The following is a 21,560-nucleotide window of genomic DNA, read 5'->3' on the forward strand; positions in this document are numbered from 1 at the left end:
CTCCAGTCACTACACAATAGAAAACTGGAGAACCCATTATTGAAAAACATACTTGTGAAAAATACCGAGATGAGTGTCTCCCACAATATAATATACTGTTGGTTACCAAGCCACATTGGTATTAAAGGTAACGAAAAAGCAGATCGCGCTGCTAAAATGGCCCTTTCTCAACAACCATCTGATTTTAAAATACCATATACTGATTTTAAACCTTGTATCAGAAAGTTCTTACGTCAGAAGTGGCAGGCATCATGGAATGATGCTGTAAATAACAAACTTCACGCAATCAAACCAACTCTAGGAGAATGGACTCCTTCCTACAGAACCATTCGTAGGGAGGAGGTAGTCATTGCAAGAATCCGAATTGGTCATACTTATATCACCCACACCCACATACTAAAAGGTGAAGACCCACCAGAGTGCGTTTCTTGCAATGAACCATTCACTGTCAAGCACTTTATGATAGAGTGCTTTGACCTACAACCTACGCGCGATCGTTATTACATTGTGCCTGACATGAAAGAACTTTTTGATAATATAAAAATCACTCGTATTATAGAGTTCTTGAAAGCTGTAAATATTTACTCTAAACTCTGACTTTTATGCTATCACCTTGTGCAGTTTTATGCAATATATGTACCGTCCCATTTTAATACCTATTCATCTTTTTTACATCTCCCGTTGATCGGGAAGCTTTATTTTGCACCGTTGCCATCTTACTGTTTTTAATTTCAACCATTTGTTCTTTTATATCGCTGGTCGATATAGGACCTTTTATAAGTTTTGAAAGATTATACAAATAACACTTTGTTTGGCGCTAAATAGCCTAAAAGTGCTGATGCGCCGTTAAATAAGCAATCAATCAATCAATCATTCTTGTAATGAACAATTCACTGTCAAACACTTTATGATAGAGTGCTTTGACCTGCAACCTACGCGCAATCGTTATTACATTGTGCATGATATGAAACAACTTTTTGATACTATAAACATCACTCGTATTATAGAGTTCCTGAAAGCCGTAAATATTTAGTCCAAGCTCTAACTTTTATGCTATCACCTTGTGCAGTTTTATGCAATATATATACCATCCCATTTTAATACCTTTTCGTTTTTTTCATTAACATAGATCATTTATACTACCGTTGATCGGGAAGATTTATCTTGCACCGTTACCATCTTACCGTTTTTAATTTCAACCATTTGTTCTTTTATATCACTGGTCGATATAGGACCTTTTATAATTTTTTTAAAGATTATACAAATAACATTTTGTTTGGCGCTAAATAGCCTAACAGTGCTGATGCGCCGTTAAACATAAAATCAATCAATCAATCAATCAACCAAAGTGGCTTTCGTTATGGACGGAGCACCAACGACCATCTGGTTAGACTAGAAACGTTCATTCGCGATGCATTTATCAAGAAAGAACATTTAGTAGCGGTTTTCTTTGATTTAGAAAAGGCCTATGACACAACATGGAAGTACGGAATACTAAAAGACCTGCACGATCTAGGTCTAAAAGGCCGTCTGCCCTCTTTCATATCCAACTTCCTCTCAGACAGAGAATTCAAGGTACGAGTAGGCTCTATTCTCTCAAATTTGCACGAGCAAGAGATGGGTGTGTCCCAGGGCAGTATTTATCTGTGACACTTTTCAATATCAAAATTAATAACATCACCAAGTGTTTGACTCCTGGTGTGGATTGCTCACTATATGTTGATGATTTTCTTATATGTTATCGGTCAAAGCACATGCATACAATTGAAAGACAACTACAGCAAAATATAAACAAGATTCAAAATTGGGCAAGTACGAACGGTTTCAAATTCTCGAAATTAAAAACGGTATGTGTATGCATTTCTGTCAATTACGACGACACCACGATGAACCTAAACTCACGCTGGACGGAACACCTATTCCAGTTGTTCAGGAAACAAAATTTTTGGGTATTATCTTTGACAGAAAACTGACTTTTATTCCACACCTAAAAAACTTGAAAGCCAAATGCTTAAAAGCACTTGACCTACTTAAAGTAGTAGCGCACACTGACTGGGGTGCTGATAGAAAAGTCGTCCTGAATTTATATAGAACGTTTATTCGCTCCAAACTAGACTATGGTTGCGTTGTGTATGGTTCAGCCCGAAAGTCATATCTTAAAATGCTTGATCCTATTCATCATCAGGGAATAAGACTGGCTCTGGGAGCATTTAAAACATCCCCGTGTGAAAGCCATCTAGCTGAGGCGAATGAACCACCGTTATCGCATCGTAGAGAAATGCTTTCCGCACATTATGCTCTCAAATTAAAATGAAATCCTCTGAATCCTGCTTTTTCGGCTGTCTTTCAACCCAAATACAAAACTTTATACGACAATAAACCAAACGCCATACCTTCCTTTGGCATTAGAATATCATCCAGCCTTGACACTACAAATATGGATCTTTCTAAAATTCAGAAAACGTCCATCTCCGAAACACCAACCTGGCTAATTAAACAGCCAAAAGTACGATTTACGCTACACGATGGAAAAAAATCCGAAACAAAACCTTCCGTCTTCCACAACTCTTACCATGAACTCCTCACCGAATTTAAAAACTACGCCAGAATTTACACTGATGGATCAAAGGATGAGGAAAAGGTTACTGCAACCTTTGTTTGTGAAAATCACACAACGCAAGTTCGCTTACCAAATGGAGCATCGATTTTTACAGCCGAAATCAGAGCAATAGACCTTGCTCTGCAATATATAGAAAAGAAACATATTTTAAACAGTATCATCTTCTCCGACTCGCTATCAGTACTCCAGTCTCTACACAATAGAAAACTGGAGAACCCATTATTAATAAACATTCTCTTCAAAAATACCGAGATGAGTATCTCCCACAATATAATATACTGTTGGTTACATAGCCACATTGGTATTAAAGGTAACGAAAAAGCAGATCGCGCTGCTAAAATGGCCCTTACTCAAGAAACATCTGATTTTAAAATACCATATACTGATTTTAAACCTTGTATCAGAAAGTTCTTTCGTTAGAAGTGGTAGGCATCATGGAATGATGCCGTGAATAACTAACTTCATGCAATCAAGCCAACTCTAGGAGAATGGACTCCTTCCTACAGAACCATGCGTAGGGAGAAGGTAGTCATTGCAAGAATCCGAATTGGTCATACTTATATTACCCACACCCACATACTCAACGGTGAAAACCCACCAGAGTGCGTTTCTTGCAATGAACCATTCACTGTCAAGCACTTTATGATAGAGTGCTTTGAACTGCAACCTACGCGCGATCGTTATTACATTGTACATGACATGAAAGAACTTTTTGATGCTATAAAGATCACTCGTATTATAGAGTTCCTGAAAGCCGTAAATATTTACTCCAAACTCTGACTTTTATGCTATCACCTTGTGCAGTTTTATGGAATATATATACCGTCCCATTTTAATACCTTTTCATCTTTTTTCATTCACATAGAAAATTTACATCTCCCGTTGATCGGGAAGCTTTATTTTTCACCGTCATCATCTTACCGTTTTAATTTCAACTATTTGTGTTTTAATATCACTGGTGGATTTGAGACTTATCATAATTTTTAAAAGATTATACATATAACATTTTGTTTGGCGCTAAATAGCTTAACAGTGCTGATGCGCCGTTAAAAATAAAATCAATACATACATACATACATACATACATACATACATACATACATACATACATACATACTATGTGGCCTTAACATATTTATTAGAAGAGAGGAAGAAGCAGGAAGCAACAAGTTTTGTAAAATTTAACAAATAATTGTTTTCTCTAGAATACACAGTAAGTTTGAAAAAAGAGCCAAATGTATTGCAAATTAAATCCCAAAATAATCTTAGAATTGCAGACACAAATCCTAATGATAAAAGGTCTGGATAAACCTTAGTGGAAATCTAAATTGAATTCCAGGAACACAATTATATTAGAATTTACCTGATGGAAAGTAACCTTTCAAAAGGCTCCTAATAAACAATATACTACTATAATTAGAACCTGGACTACATCAGTTCAGTTAGGTATGATTTTAGTGGCATTTCAATAACCTAAACCTAGACCAAAATAAATGTTCTAATAATATCAAACCCATAAGCATAGAGAATATTTTAACTATGTGTTAATTGTTTATTTTTTAAAAAACAATGAGCAATGCAGTTATATTACAAAACAAACTTAACTTTGGACAAGGCGAAATCTAATATAAACGTTTACATTCCAACAGCATAGAATAAAACATATAATGAATTAAAAATTAGCAAACAATGCAAATTATATTCGAAATACAAACATATAGGTATTTCTTTCCATATACAAACATTCATAAATATTTCTGTATATATGATTTTTCGGTACGAAATATTTCTATTCTTATTGTTCTAAGCAAATAAATGACACTAAGCAGAGTAGCGATCAAGCTATAAGCAATAGTTCCACACGTAGAAGAGTTTCACTTATGCACAGGAAATAATGACAAAAACTTTCCACAGGGAAATGTGCAAAATGGGGATACAACTGAATAATACAAATGAACTTAGAATTATGTTTTCAGAATTGTATATATTTCATTAAATAATACCTATTTAAAAGTGACTGTTTTACTTTTTAGAAACGTGTTAGGAGTGATGCTGATATTGGTGACTAAATGGGAAATCACTAAACTCTAAATTATTTCATTTGTTTTTAATTTAGGAAACTAACTTTGAACGAAAGTATATATTGTAAACGTAGCAAAACGAAATGAGCATTTGTCTCATCGATGTGTCATGAAAAGGAAACGTCTGTTATGTGAATGGTTGCTTTAATTATATAAATTTGATTCAAATGTTTATAATATTCAAGGACACAATAAACATAACACAATAACAGACAAGTTCTGTGTTTATAAGGCATGCAGGTTTACACTACAGCAAATCAATTTAAGCTGCACAAGCACCACCACAAAAATTAAAATACTTATAATGGACACATCCTGTACATTTGTCAGTCATGTTAAGTAGCCTAAGGTTCGATTGCCTTGGCCTTTATGTTGTTCTTTAATTTTTGATAGATATAGGTGGGTCATTAATTTACAGTAGGGTCCATTGTCGACCACCAATATAATATTTATTTTAAAGTGTTTATCACCTCTCAAAACTTGCAGCCTACAGCCTTCATGAAAGTAAACAAAATTATTATTTCTACTTACTCTCGCAATCTGGTACATTGGAGTCTGGTCTCCATCTTCCATCAGACCTTCCGCAAACAAAGAACCCATCAGGTTTTGCTAGTGGTATATCAAATCCTACTTGACACTGCATTTGACAATATCTCCCATGATCCCACATATCACAAGCAAGAGCTCCATTAGCAGGTGGTTCAAGTTCAGGACATTCCAACTCTATAAAGGCACAATGAATAGAAAAAAGGTAATTAATATAGTGTTCATTTGTAATACAGTCAAATAGCCCATTATATATATCCATACATTATGCTGTGCAAAGAGGTATTTACATGCATACGAGAAAATCACATTATCGCTTGGAAATGTTTTACACCTAAGTAGTAATCAATGCTGTATATTTATTATATTTGTGTGAAATACAATATATTATACAGTAATCACACAATATAGAGTAAAAATAACCCTAATGCCTGCACGGAGCAAATATCCATTATGTGATATTGATAATGTGTCTATGTGCGAGGAGATGATGATAGAACTACTTCTCTACCATGTAAGGCTTTTATAGTAACGATTGCTAGATCGGTCATCCGAATCCACAGTTGGGGTTTAAAAACAAAAGTGGATTAATGTTTTCTTCATAATTCTCTATGTAACAGACAAGCAGTAAAAAATGGAATTTATTTTCGATATGAACATTACAAATTTGACACAATCTTTCCTCATTACATATATCTTCATTTATCACATAGCAAGTATAGTTTTCCTATAGTATGTGCAGTTTCCTTTTTTTGATATTGCTATACATTAAAATATCACTTAATACGATTCTGATTGGTCCAAATAAGCCAATGTAATTATTGCGCAGTATTCTCTTATTGGGAAAACTATTTTAGCTCCGTCGTCTGAAATTTATTTGTTTTCAATGAACATTTTTTGCCTCCATTTTTCGAATCGATTTGCGAAACTGAATTTGTTGAACATGGTCTTGTCTGCTTCAATATGGCGAATTTACCCCATCAGGGATTAATCATGTCACTTATAACATCATAATATGAGAAATGGTTAAAGCCACAAGAAAAAAACTGTAACAAGTAAAACAATGGGTTTTGATTCTGTGGGGTAGGGGTTGAGAGAAGCGGTACATCTGTAGCATGGAATCCACCCTATATACAAGCGTGATTAACTTTCAGAAGGAAATAAATTCACCTCTGTTTACAGACGAATGTGGATATAAACCGGTCTCCAAACTGACCGAAATTTGTTCAACCACTCCATATTTACGCGTTAAATATGTGATGCGATTTCGAGTCATAATTAAATTTGTTTGCATATTCTGTAGTCTACTGTTCCAAATAAAATACTGCTAATATCTGGTCACAAATACATTATAGCAAACTTTCCTTCGCATTAATATCACAATATCAATGTAATGTTTAGTTGTGAAAGTGAAGCTTTAAGGTTATTTAAACATGGATCGTCAACTGTACAGGTAGTAGATCAAACAATGCAACATCAGACACATTGGATATTCTGTATTGAAAAATGATTTTCTGTGTAAAATGTTCTTTTTATTCAGAAGGTTGCTTATTCTTTGATTTATAGCTTGTAAGAAAAGTATAATATAATTTTAAACGTCAACACTAGTTCAACTTCGTTTGGGACTTTTTTACGCACAACAAATGAAAGGTGCATTGTCTGTCAGAATGAACGAAATTACTCGTTCTTCTTTCCATCAAAATAATTTTCTCTGAAATAAAAACTATGTGATAAAAAGAATCTCAAATGGGTTATGACATTATTTAATTTTGAATTTCATTGAATAATGTCCAGCTTTTGCTCGCCAAGCCTTGCAAATGCCTGACATTATTCAATGAGTTTCATAAATTCAATGCTAAATCATTACCCATTTGAGATTCTCTATATCTTCTTGTGTTACCTTTGATTGGCAAGTTCCCAACTCTAAGTATAGTGATCAGATAACAAAACACTCCTAACACTCCTAGATATCTTTGACAAGGTAATTCTGTTCTGAATTCCCTAGTGAAATGCAGCCTTTCCATTGACTAAATCATCATCACTTTCAATAACATGTATAGCTAATGTAGTGCATTTCGAGTAGGAGTAGTCGCAGTAGTATTGTTGTTGTTCTGTGTATTTAGTGTTTTCCTATCTCTCCTCTACCGTAGTTAAAAAGCACAGATGGAGATAATGTGTCTACTGTCCTCAATAACAAGTAAATTTTAATCAAACATTTAACGAATGTTACCTCTGCAATATGGTGACAGCGCTGTTGAATCCCATTTCCAACTCAACACAGGAGGATTCGTTCCAGGATCAGCTTCACAGTGAATGATATCAATCCCCACAAGAGGATATCCTGACTGACATGACAGGGTGCATTTCGCACCATAAAGATATAGGTTCTGACAGTCGTAGATCAAGTGTTCTTTCCCATCCACTTGAAGATCGGGAGGATCACAGCTAATCGCTTATAAGCAGAAGAATGAGAGAAAAGATCTCATACCCTCTATAAGAAAGATCCTAAATTTCTGTACTTTAGTTTATGGTGTAATCTAAAATAAGCTAATTTGCTGTATATTTGATATCAGATTGATAAATTAAACCAGCCTTGCAAATGAAATGTGCTGTTAATATATGACTTTTAAATTTGTGACTCAAACTTTTATAAACTCATTATTATGAAAATAACTTATCAATGTCAAATGGAGTTTTCAGAATTGTAGAAAATAAAGCTATGTAATTATGTATCCAAAATAAAATAAAAATCATTCTTATTCATGTAAACAGGAAATATGTTCTGTGAATTTCTCTTACATTCGACGTTAATAGTAAACGCGCATTCAGTCCCCTGATTCCCGTTTTTGTCTATGACTTGGTATCTGATTGTATGTGTTCCAACATAGAAACGAGTCTTTGGTTTACGTCCGTCCACCTCTTGTATCGTAACCGTGCCATTCGAATTGTCAGCAGCTTTTGGGAGTTCCCAATCTACTTCAGCGGTTCCATTTGGAGCATCGATAGTGACAAATATGGACAAAGGACAAAAAGTAAACCGAGGGGGCGTAACATCTGAAATAGAGAACCATTCCTTTAATTAGCGGAATTTCAGACTCAGTTTGAACATATATTTATCTTGTTTGTAAAGCATGACAAGAATAGTGCAAATTACGAACGAAAAATCAAACTTTAAAGAAATCAAACTTATTTCGAATGTTAGGAATTCGAGGACTTGAAGCGTCATATGCAAGAAAAATTTGTTATAAAAAATTAATGGAAAGAGCAAAAAAAATTCGTGGCCCAATACTAGTCAAACTGTAAACCTGCGAAGAATTACCTTTGCATTTTGGATTCGATGTCCATTTTCCAAACGAATCGCATTCCATGTAACTAACTCCATCAACCGTGTATCCTGCGGCGCAGACCACAATACATATTTGATCATACACTCGACCTTTAGGGCATTGGTAACTAGTGCCTTCGAAAACTGGTAATACTTCGCAATCTATAGCTGCAAATATTAGATTAATATAAATGTTAAATGTTCCATTTTTGCTTCGAAAATTTTGAGCTGTGATAAGTACAATATTATCTGGTGATAACTTTCTTTCAGTAAAATATTTAGAAAGCGAAAGGATATCGAGTGTGGCCTTTCGGTGATTCTACATTAACGAGTAGCATTTTAAGCTCTTAAGTTCCAAGCAGTTATCATGCACGTCTATAATATACATGCATCTTTACTGCGATAGGCAAACGAATATATTATGATATTTAGAAATGTAATGGAAAACACTTTTCCAGGTACACAGACTGTACACATCTCTTGCTACCAAACTCCAAACTCTCTCAAAAGCTATCGCAAAGATGGCAACAACAAGAACTGTGTTATATCAGACCTGCGTTCTTCAAACTCTGTCAAGTACCCCCAAGTAACTCCGGTCGAATCAAACATTGTAAGCACACTAATATGCCATCATTTACTGATCAAAGTGGTTCTTTCATCAGTCCACGCAAGATTCCACAAGAAGATTTCTTCTTAGCTTTCATTGCACTAATAATAGCAACACTTTCCATATTTCCACGAATGAAAATTTATCATGAATTATAGATCTCCTCCGTCACTTAGTCAGAAGTCTATATCCAGTATTGAAATGTATAGAACTAATGCCTACCATAAAACATTTCCAGAATTACACCTGGTGAAAGTTAAAAGTTATCGGTAATAAAGACGGTAACTACTTATTTTTACTTCCATATCACAACCATCGATTAAATGTGATAATACACTCAGAGAAACGGGAAGTATAAGTCAAACTAATCTACCTCTTGTTATAGCGGTATTGCAAGAGACAGAAAGGTTTACTTACATATCGTGTTTTTCACCATTCTCCAAGGTATGACTTAAAAACGGACGAACAAGAATATAACTATATACCCTATCCACATTCGTGGCAGAGAAAACAATATGCAGATATTCACTTGAAATAAATGATAACAGTATCATACCAGTACACTGAGGAAGATTTGCACTCCACTTCCCCTGGTTCTGATTGTCTTTGTCGCATGTAATGTAATTCGTTCCCCCATCTTTGATCTCATAGCCTTTATCGCATATCACGGTTAATTCGTCGCCATATACGAAATTTTTCTGAATATAATGTCCATTTGATGGCCATCGCTGAGGTAGGCAGGTAATTACTGCATAGAAAACCACATGTATTAACCGAATGAGAGCCTATATCTAGGAGAGCTTATGTCATAAGCATACCAACAAACCAACATATAGACAAACACGCATACGAACACAAATGAAATAGACGACATAACAAATATATATATATATATATATATATATATATATATATATATATATATATATATATATATATATATATATATATATATATATATATATTCTTTTCCATCTATTTTTCAATCGGTTGCCAGACAAAGAATAATAGTTAGTAGTTTAAAACTCTGTGTTCCCATGGATACCATGTACGTGTAGTTCAATAAATAAATCCAAAGTGTAAGAAGTTCTACGTGCGTGACTGCTGTACTCTACCTGATTTATAATGGGCTCCTCTCCAAGACGATATGAAATAATATGAAATATAATATGATATGAAATAAGTTGATTACAACGAGGATTATTATGAATACATGTAAAATCGGGCCTCTTATACAGATGACAATATTTTCCCTCTGTGCCCTCATCATCTAATAAAGGCATGGGACCAAATATTATTAGGGGTTTTGCAAGTACTGTCCTGCAACTAAAAGGAGGCATGTAGTAATTTCATTGTTAGTAATTAAAGTAAAATTAGATTTAAGCATCTAAACATGACGATAGGGTGGTACCATATGCTCATGGCAGCTGATTTTGGGGGATTGATTAGTGTGACAGGAGCTGCTTAGTGCACTTTTGTAAAATTGACTGAGGTTTATGCAAGGGCGGAGGAGCAAACTCCTGCATCAAATGTGAGGTAGAATGTAAGCGTCTTGCAAAGATAACAGGAGAACATGATTTCGTCCATTTACTAGATTTATCCCGTTTTAAGTATCATTTAATTATGTGTAAATATATATGTACACACCAATAAATTGATTCAAATATATAAGCGGAATACATGTTAACTAGTTAAATATACTTCAGTTAGATAGAGCTCTACAATAGTTCATGCACGTATTAACAAGAGGGCAGAATAAAACTAAACTTGGTCCGATGGGCTTGCAGCTCTTACTGCGCCAGCACCAGCAGTGAGACCATTTCATGCACAACGCAAAGTGTGGAAACATTTTCGCCACATGTGGCAGACGCATTTTGAAGTCATCGGCTGCTCAGCACTTAGCACGCTAACACATCAACCGCAGATAGAGCTAACAGATGAAGCTGCAAATAGTAGTATCGACAATTGTTTCTTTATCCCACCTGATACTCCGCATAGGCTAATTTCTGCACCATTCCGAAACAACAAGAAACTCTTTCGAGCGGCAGGGTACAGTCAATATAACTGTGGAAGACCTTAGCTCCACTGTTTCCAGATATTATGAGCTGTAAGCAGATGACTTAGCATTTATTAAGTATATGGCCCCAGGAGCGAGAGTTATACTTTGTAAGCTCAAAATCCTTACTGGCTGAACGTTTAATCTGACCGTTATGGCACAGCTGGAGGAAATTATACCTGACATAAATTTCAATGATAAGGAAGCTGAGATAGAAACCACAAAAGTTACGGGATAGTTTAGAAATGAAGCCGTCCTAGCCATATGCGCTGATGGTAACCATCAGCCGGTTGACCAAGATAATGCAATCATATTGAATTGCACACGTTTTTACGTAAAAAAAGACTTGTGCTGACCCTTTTGTTTGGGCTGTTTTGTCATATATGTACCCAGCAGACGAGAGAAACGATGGCAGGCCATGCAAATACCACCAGCATTGGGCGAAATAGACTTTACAGGTAATTACTTTCGTTGCTTTCAAGAGCCACTAACGTACCACTGGAAGAAATAGCCAACAAGCCAGTGGAAAGCTGCGCACAGAAAATCACTGACCAGGCACCATGTGTCTTCCACTATTTATATTCCCAATATGATGGGGTATCCAACGAGCTAATTGTGTATAGATGTCGTAAGGATATTGCCACTTTTGTCCAGAGTCTCGAGATTGAGCTAGAAGAAATCAGGAAGTTACATTATGAATGACAACCACAAAGATTCATCAAAAACGTTTGCAGATAGAAACGTTACAACGACCTCTTGCGAAACCACAACCATATTACTGGAAAATATTGCATATTTAGTTTTAAAAATCCATTAAAAGTGCATGTTGCGAACATAATTAAGGTCTAGATTAGAAACAAATGGCATCACCAGATTTTTGTCATATAAGCTGCGTGCCCTATATTTTTGAGAACGGCAGTCAGTCGCCGAATCCACTAGTTGCTACACTTTGCAGTTTCACTTTATTGCAGGTACTGATGCCCAAACAGCTGCTCTGCATGACTACGGTTTAACAATTCCATTAAACTCCGCGTGCAGTGAACGATCGCCTCGCGCCGAAAGTGCCAGGCCAAGAGTTGTGACACAACCCAGAAACTCTCGGCCTGGGTAAACCTGCATTAAGGCAGTTTTGGCCATTTGGCGACCGTTTGTAGATAGGTGCCAAAGTGTTGGCGACATTATATGCCATTCTTTATGATCAGGGACTCAGTCTATTTGTAACGGCTGGCAACATTAATTACATTCTGCGTGTATGTATCGCCAGAACTTGTTGTACAGCGGTAACAATTGTTCAGCCTGGTGTGTCAACACTAATCACTATCAGCACATGTGTGTTATGAAGACCCCTGAGAATAAATATTGCATCATATCAATTGCTGGGTGATGAAAATATAAAAGACTAAAAATATTGGTTCAGATCTGTGCTCTTTTCCCTCCATGCCAGTTTCATAAACGGTTTGTACATTTTGTAATTCTGCTCCTCTTGCTGATTTTCATTGCGGAGGTCAAGAATCTCGCTGTGCTGCTGTAATGCCTTATCGTGTCGAATGCGTTCTGCAGTGTCACCACTGGATCTAACTGTATGAGCTAGTAAATGCGAGAGAGTAAACATGTGCCATGTTAGCCATGAACACAACGGTTGCCATTATTGTCTTTCTTTATGCAGCTGTGATGATCTTAGCAAGAATAAAACCATGTTTACTTATCAAGCCTTGTGTCCAAGGGCAGGGCTCTGTGATGGAAACGGCCTTTGCTCTGTTTGTGAAGTCTAGGCAACCAAGGTTTATGAAGTGCTGGGCAATCATCGCATATCCTACTTCTATGTCGCCGATATCTGGGTCTTTGGCGTTTGGTGACGTAGGTACAGATTTAGCTTTCCGTGTACAACTGTTTGCGGAATGTAAAACTGTTCCATATCAAAATAGTCGGGCTGGTGTTTAATAGTCACAGTGTCATTCCTTAGGGCCTGATACTTTTTTGCCGTCGTACGCGTTCCGCCGGCTATTCCGACGTTGATCCGCTAATAAAGGCGTACGCGGGACCATCTATCAAAGCCAGAGACATCCAGAAAACCTTAGATAGCTTTGTGCTATCTTGGCCTCGTTTCCTGTCATCAAAGCGGTTTCAGCCTTTCTGGCGGAATGTCGGCGTTTATTCCCATCCCGAAGTTGTTTTATGATGGCATCAAATTATTGTACTGGAGGCAACTCTAACTGTATTCTGAACTTAGTAACCTTCATCACCGTTGCTGGTATCGACACCAACTTTACTGGTTCGTACTTCAGTATATCGGCGTTCATCATAGGTACTTGTGTGAGTTCCGACTTCCGAATTCTATATTCCGGAAGGTAATTGTGCTTTTTCGAGGTCTAACTCGTCACTCTTTGAAAAATATATTTTTGAGACTATTTGTTACCAACAAGTCGGTAGTTTATCTTGTGAGCTGCGATTGGCCTTAGTAACTTCGATAGAGGACGCAGCTGACGCTCGTTAAAGAGGCCTGGATGACTGGGTCCACTTTAAATCGCTTGCATGGTGCTCGCGTCTGTCTATGGGCAAACAAATAGCCGCCAAATTGGCCTCGCATCTGTTATTAGGTTTTTAAACATCTTCATTACTCAGTCTTAAGGCCCTTAAAGATAACACTCTGCATTTTATGCTGCTCCTGATGTAACTTACTCAGACAGATGGTCACTCCGATTTGATGGTGTACCACCGGTTCCAGTTCTGTCCGCCGTTTCCGCTGTTGATCGATTCATATAGTAGTCAAAAATACCTCGGGCCAGGAGACCAATAATCTCTCCATGCAGGATACTGAGCCTCAATAAAGCACTCTGAACCCATAAAGGTGAGTTTTCAAACAATTCCGTCACAACAAACGAAATCAAAACAACATAGCCTCCTTACAAAAGGATGTAAATCAATACAAAGAATAAACAGAGCGCAAGCTGCTACAAGCGCAACTTGCAGCAAAGGATGGGGAACTCAAATTTGTTCCCAGGAAACCGATGCATTACGATGAAGGCACCTTACACAATTTACCGCTATCAAGATATTTCTCAGGTCAAATTGTCACAAAGATACAGCGAAAGATGATGAGAACTCTTCCGCGAACAGATGATAACCATTACCTAAATTCTCATAGTGCTGATGTTGGTCATGAACACTACCATCTCTTCATCAACTTTCCGTAACGTACCGTCAACATTTCACGCCTTAAAACTATACAACTGCGCCTAATAAAGGGAAGTAACTCCAAGAACACTCGTACGGCTCTGACCTCGATTCACCAAAAGTAAACCACGGCATCATGGAAGCTCACTAACACTACACTCCGTGACATTTTCGCCTAGTAATTGGCTAATATTTCCACAGGACCGAGCTCCCATAATCAAACAAGTAATCACAAAAATCTAAGAAATCCTTTAAACGGAGTGCTATAATCAAACGCGCATACTCCAGATTTATTACATTACCCACGACTTCAAAAGATCAATCGTCCTCGAGTGACACAAAGGTCAGATGTATGTGATCATGAATCAAAATTGATTACTCGTCAAAAAACAACTAAACAACCGATTAATGATTCCCAAACATGATTAAGACAAAACTCAGAATCAATTGGCTTGCTTCTTATAAACCGTTACTCACATCTTAAATAAACTTTTTCTCGAAATCACTGATTGCTTATAAGTAAACTACATGTCAACAATGAACACAAATTAACCACGTTGAATCTAACATGAAACCGTTCCGACTAGCTATCCAGGGTCAATAACAACCTTCGGAATTCGGTGCAGAAAAGTCTTCACAACGCATAGGTCTCTGACAAAACAACAAACGTAACACAGGACCACTCCTGTTTAACCGAAAACCTCAGGTCTGGAGTTTGTTTCCATCAGGATAACACGTCTCCCAAACGACCTTAATGCACCATCGCAAAATATATTTTTCGACTCAGTCTCGGACAGCCGATACTAACTTCTTACAACTAACTCACTACTAATTGACCAATACTACAGCGACCGAACGTGGTTCTAGGAAACCCCACTCCCGAAAGCAGACTTCGGACACCATCACATAATCGATTCAATTATTCACTGGTATGCAGTACTGTTAGATGATGCTGCTAGTTGATGTCATGTGCATGAATTGTCCTTCAGAACTTCCCAAATGGATACTATTCTTTCCAAGCAGACAATTTAAACTATGCATGCTGAAAACCACATTGGACCATTACATATGTCCAGACGCTAGCAAACAGTTTTCAAAATACACTGTACGAAACAATTTCCAACTGTCAAGTCGCTATCAGGTCGAAGACAATATAACACAGGAATATTCCTGTTTTCATGACAAAATAATTCCAAATAATATTTATTCTTTTTTTTAAATTGTATTTCACACAAATTAGTTTTAAATATTAGAAATATAATTATATGTATGAACCATTAATTTAACTGTTTGATACATGTCACGTATACCAGCGTGGTAGCGAAATGGGATATTGTGAAAGATATTTGTTAGCAATAGTTTCTGAGAAAATGTCCCTGTGCTTGCACTACTCCACTTCTGTTGAGTTGTACAGCATTTCTTAATAGAAGTTGAGTATTGATGTCAATATTACATGATAATTCTAAAAGCATGTCCCTAATTAATTAATCTAATTAATTAATCATTGATGACCTTCGTTGGTGCAATATTCACTTATTGTTGAAATGTCATCACTGACGTATGCACTACTCGTTCACTATTTCCACTGGGTGGTCTTCTAAACGTCAGAGACTTAATTTTTTGTTGCTTAATATTAGATAATGATTTTTCACTCTTTCTTGCATAAACTTTTTTGTTTGCTCCGGAAAACTATTTGAAAATTCATACTGGATATATTGAGCATTTAAAATAAATAGCTATTTCTGTAACGTTAGAAACACTCCATTCTTTGGATAAAATGATTCCCGCATTAGATATGCTTATGAATTCTTTCAAAATATTATACGCATCAAGCTATGAAATTATCCTCGTGATAGTTCTATAATTGAATATATTATCAAATAAACCATAATAAATATATTTTAGTCAAACATTCTCTGCAAAATACATTGAATAAAAATACAGTCAAAATCAGTCAAAAGAAAACATTCTCCGCGAAATATATTATATAATATAGTCATGATCAGTAGTAATTTATTCTGGTAGCTATATACTCTCACACAGAGAAAACAAATGTGCATAATATAATTTATGTAGTATAGTTGCAATCAATAATCATTGAGGTAGGTAGCTACGGCAGTGTGTTAGCCTGACTGTAGCATCTCTGTCGTAACTTCTCTTTTGAGGCGCCAACGAGAGTTCTCGCTCGTAAATTGCACTCACCTGTGAATCAAGGGCAAAGTCATGAGGTATAAAAGGCTTTGACCTAGATCAGTAAATAGCACGCAAAAGCCGCATAATGATACTACTTACATCCAGCCACCTAGGGCATATATAAGGGGTGGGGGGCACCATTCATTAGGTTGGTGGTGGCATGGGAGTAAACGATGTAATCTGAAGAAAACGACATTTAACATCATTTATATCTGACCGAGTTGCTGAAACTTAGCAAAGCAATGATTTAGATAACTTTTAAGTGACAGCAATGACACATGGTCTTGTCGTTTTTCAAATTCAGTGTCTACTATTTCTGAAATCCTAACTTAATTTTATTTAATGTAACAGGGTTTAATTTTTTGTCCTTCTGTTGCTATTTCATATTAATATATACTACGAAATTCTTTGTTATATTTGCAGGTATCGACAGATGTGTGTGCCTATTTGTATAATTGTAAGTTTGTGCATGTGTGGGCTATGTTTGTATGACTGTCAGAATAATGTAATATACTAGCGTGAAGCTTAATTTATTTTGCCATGCAATGCATGTTTCGCATAAGTTGCATATTACTTTTTGCAACGAATTCAATAACACTCTTGAAATATAGATATTATTATTATTATTATTATTATTATTCAAACTGTCATACCTTCGACGGTGAAGGATATGTCACAAGGTTCGACAGACGACAACTCTCCATCATTGGCAAAGTACACCACTCTGTAGAAGCCATCTGGGTATTCCATACCCTTTTTATATTGTGGAGTTGCAGATTTAAGACTACAATATGACAATAGATGGTACGATAAATAAATAAATTATGAATATCTTTGATACAAAAGGTAAAATGGAAGATTAGAGTAACTTAGATATATTTTGTTACCTCAAGAATATATGAAGTGTTTAAGTCATATATATATATATATATATATATATATATATATATATATATATATATATATATATATATATATATTACATGCGTTTTGTGTGTGTGCATGTATGTGAGTATGTGCCCGTGACTGTCTGCCAGTTTAAATTATTTCCTCCTATCATAAATTTAGTATCTCTCAAGATGAATTAATAGAACATTATACTACCAAATTCATATAGAACAAACACAAATGTTTATTACTGGAATGGATATAACAAATCCGTGATTATTTAAACAACCATTACCTGGAATAATGATGAAAATCTTGCGAAATGCCGTGCTCTGAATATCAGTCATTATAAACGTCAGATGGGATGACTCTGTTCATATTCCACCCCACCCACAGTAGTGAATAGGGACGATATAGGGTCTATGGGACTTACCATTAAAAACACCCCTGGGACCATATAGGGTCTATGTAAATTTAACATGGACAAAACCCCTGGGACGATATAGGGTCTAGGGAAATTAGCATTACAGACCTTTTCTGGGACTGTATAGGGTCTACGTAAATTTAACATTAACCACCCTGGGCCTGTATAGGGTCTATGTAAATTTAACATGGACAAAACCCCTGGGCCTGTATAGGGTCTAGGGGAATTAGCATTACAGACTTCCCTGGGCCTGTATAGGGTCTATGGGAATTAGCATTAAAAACACCCGTGGGACGATCTAGGGACTATGTAAATTTAACATAGGGAAAAATCGTGGGACGATCTAGGGACAATGGGAATTTAACATGGGGGAATAAATCGTGGGACTGTCTAGGGGCAAGGGGAAATTAACAAGGGAAATGGAACAGGGTCGGGACCCTATTTTAATGCGGTCCCGACCTGATGGGTCTATGGAAATGGAACAGGGGAGAGGGATAGAACACACACACACACACACACAGGAATTTAACATGGTGGGCCTGTCTAGGGACAATGATGGTAGAGGGCCAAACACAACAGAGACAGAGACAGACATACACTAGTAAAAGCCTGAGATTTATATATAAAGCATTACTAAAACCTGAAATTTTGCTGGGGTGTTCAAAAATTTGCATAATTGTAATGATGCTATAAATAGCTATAATCACGGAAAAGCCCAACGACAAAATGGATATGACTAAAAGTAACGCTAAAATGACGAAATTGTCCCATAATTTAAAACTTATCCCCAAAAATTAAGTTACAATGGTTTAGACTAAAATGGATAAAATTAGTAACTACTTACAATATCAACTTATGTGACGATCGTGGATAAATACCCATGTATCTATAATCAGCTGAAATTCCTATGAAATCTCACTATCTATTTATAGCTACAACTTGTGGGTTTTTCCTTTGGAAAACCCCACTATCTTTTTATAGCCTCAGCTTGAGTGACGTTCCTGTTTATAAACTCTAGTACATATGTATAGCAACAACCTGTGGAAATTCCCATGTCCATATTTATATTCTCAAAATTTCCAGTGTCAGTGACGTCACTGTATTGAACACTAGGGAATAAATGACAACAGTGTTGCAAGAGGCTGACCCGAATACGCGCTACTGTAGGTAGGTAGGTAGAGTGTATTTGATAGGGATAAAGTGAGTTTTATAGGAACAAACAGAGACCAATACACACACACATACACACACACACACACAACGTACGTGCGCAGATATACGCACACACACACACACACACACACACACACACTATAAAATGGATAAAATTAGTAACTACTTACAATATCAACTTGTGTGAGATCGTGGATAAATACCTATGTATCTATAATCAGCTGAAATTCCTATGAAATCCCACTATCTATTTATAGCTCCAACTTGTGGGTTATTCCTTTGGAAAATCCCACTATCCTTTTAAAGCCTCAGCTTGAGTGACGTTCCTGTTTATGAACTCTAGTACATATGTATAGCTACAACCTGTGGAAATCCCTAAGTCCATATTTATAGTCTTAAAATTTCCAGCGTCAGTGACGTCACTGTACTGAACACTAGGGGATAAATGTCAACAGTGTTGCATGTGGCTGACCTGAATACGCGCTACTGTAGGTAGGTAGGTAGAATGTATTTGATAGGGATAAAGGGAGTTTTATAGGGACAAACAGAGACCAATACACACACACACACACACACAGATCGAAGAATAAAACCAAAATTAAAATATACTATCCATACAAAAGTACGCTAACGCATACAAACCCCAAATATACTATCCATACAAACGTACGCGAACGCATACAAACCCCAAATATACTATCCATACAAACGTACGCGAACGCATACAAACCCAAATATACTATCCATACAAACGTACGCGAACGCATACAAACCACAAATATACTATCCTTACAAATGTACGCTAACGCATACAAAACCCCAAATATACTATCCACAAAACGTCGCTAACGCGTACAAACTCAAAATATACTATCCACACGGAAGGGAGGGAAAACAAACCCAAATATACTATCCATACAAACGTACGCGAACGCATACAAACCCCAAATATACTATCCATAAAAACGTACGCTAACGCATACAAACCCCAAATATACTATCCACACAACGTCGCTAACGCGTACAAACCCAAAATATACTATCCACACGGAAGGGAGGGAAAACAAAACCAAATATACTATCCACACAACGTCGCTAACGCATAAAAACCCCAAATATACTATCCACACAACGTCGCTAACGCATACAAACCCCAGGTGAGAGCTTAGGTGCTTTCAAAAAACTTTTTCTTCTTCACTCTGTGTTGATGGAATATAATGGGTTATTTTCTTCACTCTGTTGATAGTATATATAAAGGGTCATTTCTTCACTCCGTGTGGATAGTGTATAATTGTTTCCTTCTTCCCTCTGTGGTGTGTGTGTGTGTGTGTGTGTGTGTGTGTGTGTGTGTGTGTGTATTCGCGTAAGTTGTGTAGATCGTATATTTGGTTGTTTTTTTCTTCCTCCCGAGTGTGGATATTATATTTGGGGTTTGTATGCGTTAGCGACGTTGTGTGGATAGTATATTTGGGGTTTTTATGCGTTAGCGACGTTGTGTGGATAATATATTTGGTTTTGTTTTCCCTCCCTTCCGTGTGGATAGTATATTTTGGGTTTGTACGCGTTAGCGACGTTGTGTGGATAGTATATTTGGGGTTTGTATGCGTTAGCGTACGTTTGTATGGATAGTATATTTGGGGTTTGTATGCGTTCGCATACGTTTGTATGTATAGTATATTTGGGGTTTGTATGCGTTAGCGTACGTCTGTATGGATAGTATATTTTAATTTTGGTTTTATTCTTCGATCTGTGTGTGTGTGTGTGTGTGTGTGTGTGTGTGTATTGGTCTATGTTTGTTCCTATAAAACTCACTTTATCCCTATCAAATACATTCTACCTACCTACCTACAGTAGCGCGTATTCAGGTCAGCCACATGCAACACTGTTGACATTTATCCCCTAATGTCCAGTACAGTGACGTCACTGACGCTGGAAATTTTAAGACTATAAATGTGGACTTGGGGATTTCAACAGGTTGTAGCTATACATATGTACTAGAGTTCATAAACAGGAACGTCACTCAAGCTGAGGCTATAAAAAGATAGTGGGATTTTCCAAAGGAATAACCCACAAGTTGGAGCTATAAATAGATAGTGGGATTTCATAGGAATTTCAGCTGATTATAGATACATGGGTATATATCCACGATCGTCACACAAATTGATATTGTAAGTAGTTACTAATTTTATCCATTTTATAGTGTGTGTGTGTGTGTCTGTGCGTATGTCTGCGCGCGTACGTTGTGTGTGTGTGTGTGTGTATTGGTCTCTGTTTGTTCCTATAAAACTCACTTTATCCCTATCAAATACACTCTACCTACCTACAGTAGCGCGTATTCAGGTCATCCACTTGCAACACTGTTGTCATTTATCCCCTAGTGTTCAGTACAGTGACGTCACTGACACTGGAAATTTTGAGACTATAAATATGGAGTTGGGGATTTCCACAGGTTGTAGCTATACATATGTACTAG

At 36.6% G+C, this 21,560-nt stretch overlaps 1 protein-coding gene across 1 annotated transcript in view; it reads right to left on the reverse strand.

The window, feature by feature from the left end:
* Window positions 1-17,352, reverse strand: part of LOC149777719 (sushi, von Willebrand factor type A, EGF and pentraxin domain-containing protein 1-like) — a 60,703-nt gene extending 43,351 nt beyond the window's left edge. The window contains exons 1-4 of the mRNA XM_089940425.1: window positions 17,256-17,352; window positions 8,047-8,301; window positions 7,478-7,699; window positions 5,229-5,424 (exon numbers count right to left, since the gene is read on the reverse strand). Of these exons, the coding sequence (XP_089796551.1) occupies window positions 5,229-5,424; window positions 7,478-7,699; window positions 8,047-8,301; window positions 17,256-17,352 (770 nt within the window). The remainder of the gene's footprint in view (window positions 1-5,228; window positions 5,425-7,477; window positions 7,700-8,046; window positions 8,302-17,255) is intronic.
* Window positions 17,353-21,560: the final 4,208 nt, after the last annotated feature.

The sequence above is a fragment of the Sinohyriopsis cumingii genome, chromosome 17 (assembly GCF_028554795.1).
Source record: "Sinohyriopsis cumingii isolate HCF-2022 chromosome 17, ASM2855479v2, whole genome shotgun sequence".
In the NCBI taxonomy this organism is placed as follows: domain Eukaryota; kingdom Metazoa; phylum Mollusca; class Bivalvia; order Unionida; family Unionidae; genus Sinohyriopsis; species Sinohyriopsis cumingii.